A 15741-nucleotide genomic window follows, 5' to 3' on the forward strand; every position below is an offset into this window, starting at 1 on the left:
ATTGTTAACAGTAAGTTACCTGGGTTGGGGTGTTTCATTTTCTAAATTACACATTCCTTTGATGCTTGAATATTTTATAGGGCATGTGTTACTTTCAGAATTACAGGGAAAATCGAATTATGATACAGAAGTTAATCCTCCGTGCAGGCCAGTCTGTTGTGGTGAGGCACAGAACTCAACTGAGATGCTCAGGCTACATCACGTGAATCTGATTCTGGCTCTGGAGGGCAACTGTCTGCTCAGGCTATTAAAGATACACTGTGACTTTGCAGACCCCTGAGAAGCCTTGGGAGACGCCCTCCTCTTTGGCTTGGGACCCCTGCCCCGCCTCCAGGCAAGGAAGGACTGCTGTCCTCTCTAAGCTGCTGTCCTCTCTAAGCTGTCCTCTCTAAGCTGCTCCTCTAAGGAGCCAGCCCTTTGGTAGCTCTCGTGGGACTCATTTTTCTGGACAGAGGTGGAGTAAGGCTCAGGGCTGGCGCTGCCCCCGTCCTCCTGCCATGGAGAAGAGCAGTCTGTGGCCCAAGGTGGTTTAACACCTCTGATAATGACGGACAATGTTTATTGACACTTGCTCTGCGCCAGGCACTGGCCAAGGACTTACTACTTAGTATCAGTTTGTAATTCCTTCATTTAACAAACATTTGTTAAACACCAACAATGTTCTAGGCACTGAGGATAGAGTAGTGAACAAGGAGGAGAAAAAAAACCAACCTTATATTCTATCACCCTGATATTCTAATAGGAGGAGGGGGAGACAGCAAAAATATATAAAAGCAAATATATGTCAGGGGATTTTAAATGCTAAGAGAAAACTAAACAGAGTGAGGGGTGTAAGAAGGAGGGATGGGGCACACTGTCTTAGGTGCAGTGGTCCGAGAGGGTCTTTCCACTGTGGGGGCCATCTAAGCCAAGGGGAGGAGAGGCCTGCAAGGGCCAGGGCCCCGAGGCTGAGTATGTGAGAAGAGCTCCAGGGAGGTCACGGGCCTGCAGCAGACTATGCATGGGGGACACTGGCAAGAGAGCAAGAGGCCAAGGGCCTCACACAGGGCCCTGGAGGCGCTGATGGAGTGTTTGGCTTTTACCTTGAATGAGGTGGGAGTCATGGAAGAGTTTAGAGCAGAGAGGAGTGACGTGATCTGACCTAGGTTTGATTAGACTCCCTCTGACTGCTGTGTGGAAAAGAGAACATAGTGGGGGTGGGAGCAACAGAGGGGCCAGTGGCTTAGGCTTGGAGGGGGCACATTCTGGATATTTCCATCTCAGCCTTCACTTTCCCAATCTGCAAAATGGGATGATAATAGTATCTCCCTCACAGGAGGATTAAACAAGCTCATGGTATTGAAGTACCTGGGCCTGGGCCTGGCACATGGGAAGTGCTCAATAAATATGCCCGTGCTTGTTATTATTATTACCAAAGTTCCCATGAAGCCAGGATAATTATGCCCACATTATGGATGAGAAGACTGAGGCTCGGAGTGGTGAGGCTGCTTCTCCAAGAGCAGATGGCTGGTAAGTGGCAGAGCTGCATTGCTCCAGGCCCCTGTGGAACATTTGTGGGGAGGCACAGTGGGCCTATGAAGAAGACAGGAAGCCCAAATAAGGGGCAGAGGGTGTCGAAGCATGGGGGAGCCCTCTAACCTCATCTTAGTACAGGTGGCAGCAGTGACCAAGCTTCAGGTAGGATAGGATGCTAGGATAGGGATAGGATCTACCTCATAAGATAGTTCTGACAAGTAGATACCTGGCATAAAATGAGCTCCGTAAACACATTCAGAAGACAGCCCCCTCCTGAAAAGATGGTACAGTAAGGAGGAGTGTAACTGGGTATATGGTTGGTGGCATGTCTTTACTGGCCTCCTTCTGGTTGCTCCACACAGCTCTGCCTGGGAGAAGAAAGCCGGTCTTCTGTTGGGATTTTGAGATGTGGCTGATGAGATTATAATGAACAGGCTCATCGGGGTGCACGTGCTGTGTAAACAGTGACCTCTTCATAAAACCACAAATATAGAACAACGCAAAATGTGGTTTGAGTTATGGCATGGTTAACATGAAATAAAGTCTGCTCATTGGAAAATCGTTTTAAGGGTCTATTATTTTTTTTAAGCGAGGGGAATATTTACCGAGGTATTTTTGGTAGAATAAAGAAGGGGCTTCTACGTTCAGTAACCGTTGTGAAATGCCGGTAGCAAATCCCCATAACACAACTCGCTAACATTTACAGAAGCTGTTGTGATTAAGTGGGAACCAAGCTACCGGAAAATCTACAAGAAGTCAGCAAAGTAAGATCAAGAGACTATAAAGTAAACAATAGATAGAGAATGAAATGTAATTTATTTCCTTGGGGAAGCGATCTGTACCGACAATAGCAACAGAGTGACTCTGTAGATATACTCCATTTCCATCCTCAACCGACCATTGCAGTCAGCACATTTGAAAATGGAGAAATTGTGTACGCAATTAAAAAACAACAACAATGGATTATAACTCACCGGCGTCCTGAGAGGTTGGCAGCCCATTTTAAAAAGGAAAAACTGAGACTCAAGCGGGAGAGATGAGTTGCTTGACTCATCCTTGCTGAGAACCTATAACCCAGGTGACCGGAGGAGCCCAGTGAACCTGTCACTGAAGCCACGTGAAGACAAAATGATGACTCAAGTTTCACATGTGGTATTTTTCCTGCCTCCAAAGTGCTGCGTGAGCAAAGGAGCGTGCTCCTTCTAAGGTTTGCTTTTAAATAAAATGATCTGTTGCAGAAAAGCAAGATCTGGCCCCCAGGCAGGGACCCAGCCAGCAAGGAGCTGGCACCCCTGTGCCAGGGAGCAGGAAAAGTGTCCTCTCAGGCTGGGAACTTAAAGTGCCAGATAGTTTGGAGGGAACTGGTCTGGTCCCTGGAGGATGGTGGCCTTTGTCTAACATGCCAGGACCTGGATGTCACTTCTCAAAGAGCAGTATCACACGGGTAGGGCGGCTCCATCAGTTGCCTTCTCACCTATCCAGACCTCAGCTGAAGTCCCTGATTTAGGCCACCAGTGAAAAGACCTTTTCTTCCTTACAAAACCCCTGGACACTTGGGTCTGGCCTGGAGCACAGAAAGCAGAAAGGGTGAGATAGGCTGGCACAGTTGCCAGAGAAGTTGGCATCTCCCCTCCCAGTGCACAGTCTGGCTCTGGGCCACCCGGGCAGGCCGTTTCTTTCGTGAGCACTGACTTCGCACTTGCACAACCCTGGAGAGGAAAAGTTATGGAATCCACCTTGTGAACACCCTCTTCTCTTAGAGGTGATTTTGTTCACCCTAAAAGCAGAGTTGGCTGTCGTAAGTGAGGCCGTTCAGATTCCAGGAGAGTGTATGTGTATATGTGGGTCCATCCAGAGGCAACAGAATTTAGTTTCATATGATGTATTTCACCACCTGCCATGGCCAGAGTGTGCAATATGTAAACTTAGTGGAGGCCGAAAATTTATGAATGTGGTCACTTGTTTTTGGTCAAGTGGCAGCATAGTCAAAGAAACATTTCGGGGGACATTCACACACTTCTTTATTATTGGCTATTAGAAAGCAATTTATCGTGGGCTGCTAAATTCATTCAAAACTCAGCACTACCAGAAGCAAGAGTCCTTTGTATGTAAGTGTAGGTAAAATGCCACTGCGTACAGTTAATTTAAGCTCATTGGGATTTTAAAAAACTCAAATCATGGCTTAAATTATCTCTTTGGTGGTGTTTCTTGGAGTTCCATCTCCGCCTACATTTTATAAAAAGCTCTGGGTCTGAAGAGTCACTGACATTTATTGAACACCTATTATGTGTTGGGCGGGTGCTGAGTGCTTTGTGTGCAATAACTCATTGAATACTCACATTGGCTGTAAGAGGCAGATACAAGGATGACCCTGCTTTAGGGATGAGGAAACTGAGGCACAGAAAGGTTAAATCACCATGCAAGAGGTCAAAAAGGTCAGTGGCAAGGCTGGGATCTGGACCAGGTGTCGTCCAGCCCTAAAGTTCTCGCCCTTCGCCAGACCTCAAGCCGTGCTCCGAGCCAGCAACAACTGCTATTGTTTTTACTTCATCCTCTGCACCGCCTTAGGGGAGGGGTTAGAACAGTTAGGAAATCCTTGATGGTTAGGAGCAGAGCTGTTATTGCCCAAGGCACCACAGCTTGACTGGCATAAGACCATTCTCTCAGAGGGAACTTAAAACCTCAACTTAAAAATTGAATTATGAAAGTGAAGGAATGAAAAGGATAGGCCTGCTTCGTGGAAGCGTCTGTAAGTGTCTTTATGGAATTATGGAATGAATGGCCTGTCCACACCATGTGAGAGGGACCCAAGACCGGTGTTTGTCATTGTGCCAAACCCCTGACTGATCTCACTGGGACTGCCTTTGTTTCTCTTTTTGTTCTCAGCTGCTGACTTGAATAGCAAAAAAAAAAAAACAAAAAAAAAAACCTCAAGAGGAAATGCAAATGGTCAAGAGACCTAAGGGAAGATCTACCTCACTGGAGTTTGGGAAAGCAAATTCAAACAGGAATGACGCCATTTTTCACCATCAGGTTGGCAAAAATTTTAAAAAGATTGGCAACTTCCAAGTGCCGGCAAGGTGGTGAGGAAGTATACTCTCTTCCGGTATTGCTTGAGGGAGTGTGAATTGCTACAATGTTTGGGGAAAGACTTCTGGTTGTATTTATTAACAGTAAAAATACACATTTATTAACAATAAAAAAGCAATCCTATTTTGGGGACTTTATTCTACAGAAATAAAAGTGTCAGTACATAAGGATATATGGATAAGGATGTTACTGCACCCTTATTTATAGTAGGAAAAAACTGGAAACCACCCAAAGGTTCAGAAATAGGGGAATAATTGGATAAATTATGGCACAGGTGTTCTATGAAACACTATACAACGAATGAAAGATGGAGTTGGATCTAGATATGTAGGCCTAGAGGTATATTTGTGATAAATTAAGTGAAAAAAAAAAACAGCTTGCAAAGTAATATATGTGACATGATCCCTTTTTCATAAAAAGTAAAAAAAAAAATTCCCTTAGGAATGTGTGTTTACATTGCATGATTTGGTATGAGCTTGTAGGAAGCAGAGTAAGGATTCATAACAATTTGGTTGAGTTTGGATAATTCGGTGGTAGAGAAAAGAGTGTCCCTTTTTCCTTAGCATACTCCTGTGTTGTTTAACTTGTTACAGCTAGCATTTTGTAACTTTTGTTATTTACAACAAGATAAATCCCATAAAGCTGAGGTTAAAGGGAAAAAAACCCCAAGTGATGTGACTGGGTGCCACTTTCCATTGTACGAGGATGGACAAGTGACTGTGCTTGTTATAATTTATTGATCACTGCCGATGGGGATGTGCACTGTCCTAAGACCTCGCCCTGTGCTGTCACTCTGGGAGGTCAACCCACCGGAAGAAATGGGGGTCACAGGGCTTAAGTGACCTGCTCAAGGCTGCACAGCTAGTGCACCACAGAGCAGAGATTGGAACCCAGGTCTGTCTTACTCTGAAGCTGTATTCTTAACTCCTACAAAATACTCCCACCCTGCAGCTGTGGCGACTTCCTGTGGTCTTTCTAGTAGGGTGGTTCCTCCTCTGGTTATATTTTTGCTTCCATTTTCTCTCTGCCATTACATTTGGTAACCATGAAAGGGAACTAAACTGTCATTCTCAGAATATGACCTGAGACTTGTGCCGAGGGGCACGTCTATTTCCTGCCTGGGCAGTTAGGCGTTTTCACTAATGGGGAAACTTGGTCATGAACAAGGATGCTTCGGATGAGCCCCCCACATGGGGAACTGGACTCAGAAGTACCTGATGTCTTGCTGCTTCCTAGTCACCGGTATGGGTTTGGTTTGGTTTTGATCTTATCTCCTGAGGCTCTCCATCACCTCCCATTGCTTTCTCTATTAAAGACTCTGCACATATTTATCAGTCATCTCCACAGTGCAGAGTCAAGGGTTTCTTTGCTAGAAATGACCTAGCATGGAGGATCACCCATGTTGCCTTTTCACACAGGAGGAAACTGAGGCCCAGAGCAGTCGGGAGGCTTGTCTAAGATAACAGGGCCGCTCAGTGGCACATCTGAGACTAGAACCTGGTTCCCTTGGGTCCTCATTCTGTACTTCTGTTGCCAGGGCAATTGCACACTGCACTTCTGACCTTTTCTCTTCCACTCTGGGGCCTTGGCTTTGACAGTCAAGGAAATCTCCCCAGATGAAGTTTTTATCCCCTTTTGCATTGTTTATTTGCTTTTTTATTTGATTGATGATTCTGTTTTCAATTTTATTGATTGATTTGTGTTGTTTATAACTTATTGTATTGAATAGGTAATATATATATTTGGCTAAAAAAATGTAAACAGTACAGTGAAAAGTAATTTCTCTTCCCACTGCGACTCTCTATCCCCAGAGGCAACTGATATTACCACTGTCTCTGGTGCAACCGTCCATGGATATCTCAATTAATGATCCCTTTTTGTGCTAATGATAGCACTGTCAGTACACATAGTGCTAATGCATTATTTTTAATGGCTGCATGGGATTAAATTATACTGTTAACTACTCCCCAAATAATGGGCATGTAAGTTGATTTCTACAAGCAGTACTATAGTTCACATCCTTGCACTACAGGTCTTTATACATCTGTGCAAGTATCTCTGTAGGATAACCTCCTAGAAGTAGAATTGCTCGGTCAAAGGGAATGTCCATTATAAATTTTGATCTTTGCCAAACTGACACCCAAAGCTGTGGTGCTAATTTATATTCCCACTGACAGTGAGAGTTCTGCTCCTCTTCACAGTTGCCTAAGCTTTTAAAATACTGTCAATACTTATTATGCTTTTTTTTTGTTTTTTGGCTGCACCACACGGCATGCGGGATCTTAGTTCCCCGACCAGGGATGGAACCCACGCCCCCTGCAGTGGAAGCTCAGAGTCTTAATGACTGGACCATCAAGGAAGTCCCTTATTATGGTTTTAATCGCTGTTTTTCTTATGATGAGTGTCTTAGTCTGCTTGTTGGGCTGCTGTAACAAGTTACCATAGACTGGGTGGCTTAAACAGGAGAAATCTATGCCTCACAGTTCTGGAGGTTGGGAAGTCTAAGATCAAGGTGCCAGCCAATATGGTTCCTGGTAAGAGCCCTTTTCCTGGTTCTGTCTTCACAGGGCAGGGGGGTTGGTGGGTGGGGCAAGGTGGGGAGAGAGAGATGGAGGGAGGTTAGGAGGGAGGGAGGGAGAGTGTTTGAAGGCTGGAAATCTTTCCTGTCTCTTCATACAAGGGCACTAATCCAATCATGAGGGCTATACCCTTGTGACCTAATTACCTGCCAAAGGCTCTATCTCCAAATACCATCACAGTGGGAAAGTTACAGCATATTAATTTTAGGGGGACACCAACATTCTGTCCATTGCAACAAGTGAGGTTGAACATCTTTTTATATATTTGAAAGCCATATGTCTTTCCTACTCTGTAAACTGTCCATGTACTGTTCTCATTTTTCTAATATTAGGTTGCTTTGGGAGACTTTCAAAAAACTTACTGAAGAATGAGAATTTGGTGACCAGGTGTGTAAGATGATATCCTGGGATATAAACACACCTGGATATGATGGACCATCACACTGTCTGATTGCTCAGGCCGAAGTAACACCATGCATGTTGATAAAGTGGTTTGACTTTTTTTTCCTAAACATTTTCATCAACAAATCTTAATAGAAATGCACAAAATTGGCCTGAGGTCAGTGGGTCAGCAACTGGGACCCCTTTTTGACAGATTGAGAAATGAGGGTCAGAGAGTTGAACCATGGTGGTCAAGGTAACACAACGGGGGGTGCCAAAGTCACCTGCAGGCCTCTGCTCACAGAGCCTTCTGGATTCAGGTTTGGGCTCTGGAGCCACTCACTAACTGGAGAGCTTGGAGGTGTCACTGCACTTCTTAGCCTTGACTTGTAGTCTAAGGATAATAACAGTATCTTCTTTATGTGACTGTTCTGAGGACTATGTGAAATAATGAAGGTACATTCGTTTTAACAGTGTCGGTGGGTTATAACATAGTGTCAGCCATGGTAATACTACATGCTGCTCCTGGGTTTTGCTTTAGCAGTTATTTGTGGTAGTTCCAAAGCTCAATTCGCATGTCTAAGACTTCTTTCCTTTTATTACACTCCATCTTTCTGCTGTTTTCCCATTCTTCCTTTTTTTTAATCCAATCTACATGGCTTTTCCACGTTTGGGGGCTTATTAATGAAGTTATCTCCTCCCCACCTTTGCAGGGAGCACAGGCCTTGAGGGCTGGGGAAGAGCCTCCTTATACTGGCATTCCTCCGGACTCCCATGCTGTATGCTCAAGAAATGTTGGTTATTGACTGAATGGAGCCAAGAGGGAAGGTCTGCTCCCAACCAGACCTAGTACAGTGTCTGGTAGTTTAAAAAATATATACATATTCTGGCACAAAGCAAGAGATCAGGAAGCATTTATGCAAAGAATGAATGCATACACACAGTGCCTAGGAGTAAGGGCTCGAAAGGCATTTCTGTATTCACAGTTAGCGCTCCCTGGGTGAGGCTTATAAACCTTAACGCAAGACCTTAGCTGCGCTGTGCCTGGGTGCAGGGGTTCGAATCCTACCCCCTCCTCTTCCCAGCTGTGCAACCTCGGGCAAGTGACTTAATCTCTTTGTGCTTCAGTTTTCTCATCTGCAAAACGCGGAGGACGGAGTGAGACCTCGAAGAGACACCCCCGAAACACTTGGATCTTCTGCTTGGCCCACGGCGAGCCCTTGCCACGCAGCCGGCCGGGGCGGTCCGGGGCACAGGCAAGGGGCCCCGAGTCCTCCGCAGCCACCTCCACGGGCATTCCCGGGGCTCGCAGTCGCGCCCAGCGGAGCTCTAAGCACCCGAGGGGGCGGGGCGCGAGGCCGCCGGCCCGGCCGCTGCCCGCGCGCCCGCCCCAGAGCCGCGCCGCCTGCACTTCTTTCTCTCCCTCTCCGTCTCGGTCTCCGTCTCCCTCCCTCTCTCGGCCGGAGAATCCGGCCCCACTCGGCTCAGCAGCGCCGCCCGCGAGCCGCCGCGGCCGCCGCTCCGACCCCTCCCCCGCCCCCTCCGCCACCCCCCCGCGCGGCCGGCGCCCGTCACGTGACGCAGCGCCAGCCAATGGCGGGCCGAGCCGCGGTCGGCGGCCGCCATTGCTGTCAGAGCGAGCGAGCCCCGGGAGGGAGGAGAAGCGAGGCTGACTGGGGAGGAGGGGGGGGTGGGGGAGGAAGAGGAAGGAGGGGACGTCGCTCGGCTGCCGGGGTCGCCCGCTGGCTTCGTCCGCACCCCCCCCTTCGCGAGTTCGCGCTCCGCGGCGGCGGCGGCTCCGAGGCGGCGGCGGCGACTCGGGCTCGCCTCCCCTCACGCGCCGGCGGGGGCCGAGGGGGAGTCGGTGGCTGGAGATAAACAAGGCGGCGGCGGCGGCGGCGGCGGCGGCTGAGGAACAGGGAAGGCGGAGGCGGCGGCCGGCCCGCAGCGCCGGCCCGGGAGGCAGCGGCGGCCCTGAGAGGCGGGGAGGGCGCCGGGCCGCGCGGACAGCGCCCCCCGCCGCCGCCGGAGCCGCGGGAGCCGCCGCCGCCGCCCGGGCAGGAAGGAGCCGCGCGGTCGCCGCGGACCCCCCCGCCGGCCCGGGCCCGCCGCCCCCAGCGCGGCGTCGCCGCGGCGCCTCCCGCCCGCCCGCCGGCCCTCGCGCCCTCCACCGGCGGCGGCGGCGGCCCGGCCGCCCCGCGCTCCCCGGCGAGGCGCCGCCGCCCGGCCCGGCCTCGCCTCGGACGCCTCGCTCCGACATGCCCCGCTCTGGCGGCCGGGCTCGCGGAGGATCATGACTGCGGCAGCGAACTGGGTGGCGAACGGGGCGAGCCTGGAGGATTGTCACTCCAACCTCTTCTCGCTGGTGAGTAGTCGGGCTGCGGGGAGGGGGTTGTGTCGGGGGGGGGGTCCCCGACCTCTGCCGCCGACCTCCGCCGCCGACCAACTTTCTCCTCCCGCCGCCGGGACTTCGCCCCTCCCTCGCCTCTCCCCGCCGTTCGCCTCTCGCCGATTCTCCCCCTTTTGGATCGTCTCTCCCTCGCCTTGGATCCCTTCCAGTGTTTATTTGGCTCTTTAAAAATCATTTGTGAGCGCGGCGCTCGGCGTGGAATTTGCATGTGGAAGTCTCAAAGCTGCGGATTCTGGGTCGCACTTCGAACGCCCACCCTCTGTTGCAATCGCACTCCCCTTCCCCTCCCATTTCCCCCCCTTTTCTTCCCTAAATGTGGAAGGCTTTGCCTTGTGATGCCCGCGCCTGCGATAAGCAGCTTTTCCCCCCTTGTGTCGGATCGGCTGCCCGCCCGCCCGCCTTTTGAATTTTAAAAAAATTCCATAATGACACCTGCAATTTCGCCCGAAAACAGTTGATTGAATGCGATTGTGTCAGTAAAGGACTCTTGCACCCGAAGCTCCCGGGATTGTAAACATCGACAGCCGTCTGCCTCTCGGGGCTTACTACGCTGGAGAGCCGTAAAGCCATTGCACCGAGCCGACGGAAGGTGGAGAAAGCTTTTTCTTCTTTCTCTCCTCCTGTGTCTTTTAAAAACTGTTTTCTCTCTCCTAACAACGAATCCACACACACACACAAAAGCAACAAGCTGGGCGGTTTGATAACATCGCTTTTATCTGCCTTCGCCTCTCTCGCGCTGTCTCTCTGATAATTGACAACTTTTCCTTCGGATTTGAATCGCCTGCCTTAATCTTGAAGCAGTTAGGGTGTCAATTGTTCTCCTGGAAGCCTGGCACCCGACGACGCCGTCTAGGTTCATCGAAATTAAAAATGTATAGGGCTCCAGCAACTCTTTCCTGGCGGTGGCAGTGACATTTGGTGGTAAATGCCATCTTTGCTTTTTATTGGGTCGTATTACCTAGCTCTGAAAACATTCACGTTGTTAAACCTGGCGTTTAGGCTAATAATTGCAGTGCGTGGTCTTTAAATATGTGCTTTGTGCATGAGTTACCGTACGTAGAACTATGTGCCCGGGAGACTACGAATTTGTTTAAATATTGAGCAAAGATTTGAGCAAAGATTTGTAAACAGATGTAGGGCAATTATGTTTCAAGCGTAGAATATAATTGGAAAACTGGCTGAACGGTTTAATTTAGGCTTGAAAAAACTCAACTTAGTTTAAGTTGTGTACCCTTTTGGGGGGACTGCCTTTGGGGAACATGCATTTTGGAAATTGTTTTCTGTAACCTCTGCTGTAGATAGAGCTTTATTTCCTCTTAATCCTTGTTTACACTGGATAAATAATTTAGTGTTCAAATTGTAATTAGTTACATTTAATTATGGATAGCATAGATTTTTTTTTCTTTGAGACTAGTGGAGAAGTACAAATTCTTGCCAACTTTTCAAATGGAAGCTTTATTTTATTAAATATATTTCATTATGCAGATAAAAAAAGTCAAAACGTAATTTTTAACCTACAAAGACCGAGTGACATAGTATCTGTGCTTTGTACTAGGATTAGGTCTTTTTTTTTTTCCAGCATTTTTATTCGGATATTTAATCTTAAAATTCAGTTATAAGTTGCGATTCTTACTCTCTGTACTGTGATAATTTTCCCTTGATCATTTGATATATGGGAATAAAACTCATTTTGCCTTCTGTTTTCTTCTCTCAGTCTGTCATTTAGTATTAGTCAGATTCAGGGACTTCCATAGATTAGCAAACATTGATTAAGGGGTATTTAAAAGGTTTTTGTTTGGCGGCTGGTGACCACGTTGACACTTTATCAGGGAATTAAAATAACCAAGTAGACCAATATTAGTGAGGAGAGAGCCCCCAAATTACCATATATCATGCTGACTGGTAATGGCTTGTTTATATGTGGCTAATTTATATACAGTACATTTTGTAGACAAATAAAAATCCATGTGTAGCCAGTCTTTAGTATATATCATTTCTTCTACCTTTTTTCTTTTCTTTTAAAGCTTAAGTAAGGATGATAATGTTGATAGGGATAAGATGTTTAAGATTCTTTTGTAGAAACAATTTGTGGGAGCGGATTCTGTGGTTTATGACTGACTAAAGGTTTGTGCTTTGGGTATTTCTCTCCTAAACCTCTTTAAACCAGGAATTGATTTTTGAATATACTCTTTTTCTTTTTTTAATCAGAATTGCTCTTTAGGTAGCAACTTTGAAATGCAGAAATGCATGGGTTGATTTTTTTTTTTTTTAAAGGACTATAGAATGTCTACATTCTCTTTTAGGTGGAGGGTGGATTGGTGCTAATTAAAAAAATTACGTATCGGTTAAAGAACTGCTGATATTGTAAATTTTTCTCATTCCAAATTGAGCATTTTCTTGTAAATTAGATATAGCAGCAACCTGGGATAACAAAAATATGTTGCCTGAAGTACATTGTATAGAATAATTCCAAAGGAGATAAAATCATTACCTGTTCAAAATAAAGCATGTATTATAAGAACTCTTGGTGCTTTATAATGGCATGTATTTTTCTTTTTGGCCTGCAGTTGTTTTGAGCAGAGAAAACTATTGCTTATAGAGAATTTACCTAGATACTCATATTAATGTAGATTGAAATGTAAGCTAGAGATTATAAAGTTCTGTAACACAGTAATGATCCACCCACTTTGTGTTACCTTGGGGTGTTCATATGGCTTAGCAAAAGTTGATTTGTGCAGTCAGATGCCTTAAGGTTTTTGTCAGTCCTTTACTTATTTTGCTTTCTGATATTTCTGCTGCATGGCATCACATTTCCTAAATTCTTTGTCACCCCCTGCCCCCTTTTCCTAACATGTGAAAGATGCCATTGTGTATATATGATATGGGTCATTGTATGTGTTTCTTATTCTTACAGTTGTGAAATTTGTAGCTACTGCACTAAATGCATGCCTGGCTGTGCCTTTGTGACTCAAAACTCTTTTCTCATGCTGTCCATCACATTTCCGGGAGACTCTTGTTATATATTCACTCAGTTATAATTCAGTTAAGTGTGTTAAATCTGCCCTTTTGGAAAGTGTTCGAGGGCACCCTATGGTATGTCAACTCACCCTTGTGGAAAGATATAATTTCCAGATGTAAGTATATCTTTAGTTTTGTTTCTTTACTTTTGTTTCTCAGTCGAGGTGATGTGGAGAAAAGCGGTTTTGTGTCCTTTAACTAGATTTAAGTATATACTGTTTGACACAACAGCAGTCTAATTCTTAATTATGCAGCATCTTCCTGACTATGGGGTGGTTGGGGGATGGTATCATTCTTCCTTCCTCAATTGAAACACACATTAGTACATAATTCCTATTAAGGACCATTCACTCTATATTTGAAGATTTTAAGGTAATCTGTTGTTGACCTGCTTTCTTTTTTCTGAAGAGATTTGTTATAGTTTTTGCAGAGAAGGAAGATAGTTGTAAATGTAGAAACTTTGAGATCTATTCTTTTGAGTTAGAACCAGATGGGGAGGACTATCAATTGAAAATGAGGAAGAAGGAATGATTAATCTTCTCAAGTGCCAGTAAATATACAGGGTATTTTTTCATCTCAATTTCCAATTTTAGTATTTACACATAAAGCATCTTTTTTTCATGATGGTTCATTTTGTTGAATGAAAATGTTTATAATTTGCTAATGTATGTTTTCTGTTCAGTGTTTTGTTGTTAGTAGCACATGGTGTTGCAGTATTTATATATTTTTAATAGCAATAATAGCTACCCAGTAATAATTGCCATATTAACCTCCAATTGCTAGTAAATATTTTTAAGTACATAATAGACAGCAATTTAAGGCATAGTGTAGCAGTTTATTGGACCATTTTAAAGAGCCATTTGTACGTGTTCATAATTTTAAAGAGAAAATAATGTACCTAAGACTTACATGCTGCAAAATATGTCTGTGTTATTGCTTGAAGTGCTCATTGAGAGGAAGTTAGGTTGGGGCTGTTTCTTTGTGAGAATAAAGGCGGGGGGGGGGGGGGTGCCTGAGGACAATGAGTGTTGAGTTTATGCCAGGTGCTTATGTAGTTTAGCACTTTCTTTGGAATATTTTGGAATTTTTTTTCATGATTGTGTTAGGTATTTGGAGAAAAAAATCTCTTAAGGCACTCTTTTAATTAACATTAAGTTATAGTAGTGGATTATATTAATTAGGTTTGGAAAGATTGATTCATCTTTTTTGTTCACTGGCTAATTTAGCCTAGTTAATTGTGAGTTAATTGTATTCATCAAACACTTTCAAAGGTCTCCTCTGCTCTTGAGAGTAATAAGAAAGATACTGTCACCAGTTTATACTGTATTCTCTGTATCATATATTTGCAAAAGATAAGCGTATTCTATAGTTGTTAAATTATTTAAAATTGAAGTGAAATTCAGTGTAAATAGTAATAAGATTGTTTATGTGGATTTTTTTTTTAATGAACAGTTAATTCAACTGTTCCTCAAAGTTTGATTCAAAGGTAGACTAGATATTTTTCTTGTTTTTGGCCATGCCGCCTGGCTTGCGGGATCTTAGTTCCCTGAACAGGGGTCGGACCCGTGCCCTGGCAGAGAGTCCTCACCACTGGACTGCCAGGGAATTCGCAGACTAGATATTTTTCTGAATGGTTTGACTTATTTTCAGTAGAAGAAAATAATAATCTCCTCCTCTGAAATAGTAGTAGAAGGTACTGATTTGTTGTTTTTTCTGAAAGTGGGTGATACGTTAATTTCACAGAAAAGTTAGCTAGTGAGAGAGATTAGACAAAGTTTATAAGAATTAGTAATATGGTTGAATATTAGGTATTATTACTGAGCTGTGCATTGCAGCCATTTATTAGAAATGGAGAAAAAGGATTTCTGTGACATTTCTTTTAGTGTCACTTACTTAAAATGTATTGTGTGCTAATCTGCTTTACAAACCATGTGTGTTGTAGCCACCAGAATTCCTATTTTTGTCATTGTATAAACATTGCAAATTCGAGAAATTACATTTAATGCATTGCAAAGTGAGGTAATTAGGTAGATAGCCTAAAAATGTGCTGTGGGAATAGTTAAAAAAAAAATTTGCACCCACATTTGTTTCATAGGACTTGCTTAGAGATTTGGAGTTAATGAATCAATATTTGTAGTGTGTGTTGGAATTTCGGACTTTTCTTCCCACTTGAATCATTTAACAACTTTCTGATCCTGTTTAGATAATTTCCTTTCATAGTATAAGCTTTCATTGTTTATTCGAAAGATTTGAAGGTGTTAGCTTTGTTCTGTTGGGGGAATTCACTTCATTACATAGGGGAGATGATTTTCCATTAATCTTGGTAAATATTAACATAAATGAGGAATTGTAAATTCACGTTCATTTGCATGAATGAAATGTATATGTTTGCCCAATTTTTGTTTAGTATAAAGTCACTTATGTACATCAGTATAGTTTTCTATCTTTGCTTTAGCTGATACAAAAATAGTTTTAAATGCTTTTAAAATGTTATGGTAGCTCCCCATCCTACTATAGTGTTTTGTTACTTAAGTTTTGAAATCGTTGGATTCTGTCCTCATAAATTGGCTATCATAGTCTTCTTTTAGGAACTCCTGTTTTACTTGCATTTATATTAGCATGTTTTAGTTATGTTTGTTGGAGTACAGTTGTTTTCCTTTTTTAAGCTGATAAAATGTCTTTTAGAGTGCATTTGGATTCTAGTCAAGAAAGATTAAGTTTTTTCCATTAATTTCTAGGTGAGAATTA

The 15741-nt window shown here is 44.5% G+C and overlaps 1 protein-coding gene across 3 annotated transcripts in view; it reads left to right on the plus strand.

The window, feature by feature from the left end:
• The first annotated feature begins 9822 nt into the window (after nt 1-9822).
• MED13L (mediator complex subunit 13L) overlaps nt 9823-15741 on the plus strand; it is a 297294-nt gene continuing 291375 nt past the window's right edge. For all 3 annotated transcript variants that reach the window (XM_089894207.1, XM_022598127.2, XM_022598128.3), the window contains exon 1: nt 9823-9930. In XM_089894207.1, coding sequence (XP_089750333.1) covers nt 9859-9930 — 72 coding nt within the window. In that variant the 5' untranslated portion in view covers nt 9823-9858. The remainder of the gene's footprint in view (nt 9931-15741) is intronic.

Source organism: Delphinapterus leucas, chromosome 14 (genome assembly GCF_059928025.1).
Source record: "Delphinapterus leucas isolate spDelLeu-1000000601 "Yukka" chromosome 14, BTC_Dleu_Yukka2, whole genome shotgun sequence".
NCBI classification, from domain to species: domain Eukaryota; kingdom Metazoa; phylum Chordata; class Mammalia; order Artiodactyla; family Monodontidae; genus Delphinapterus; species Delphinapterus leucas.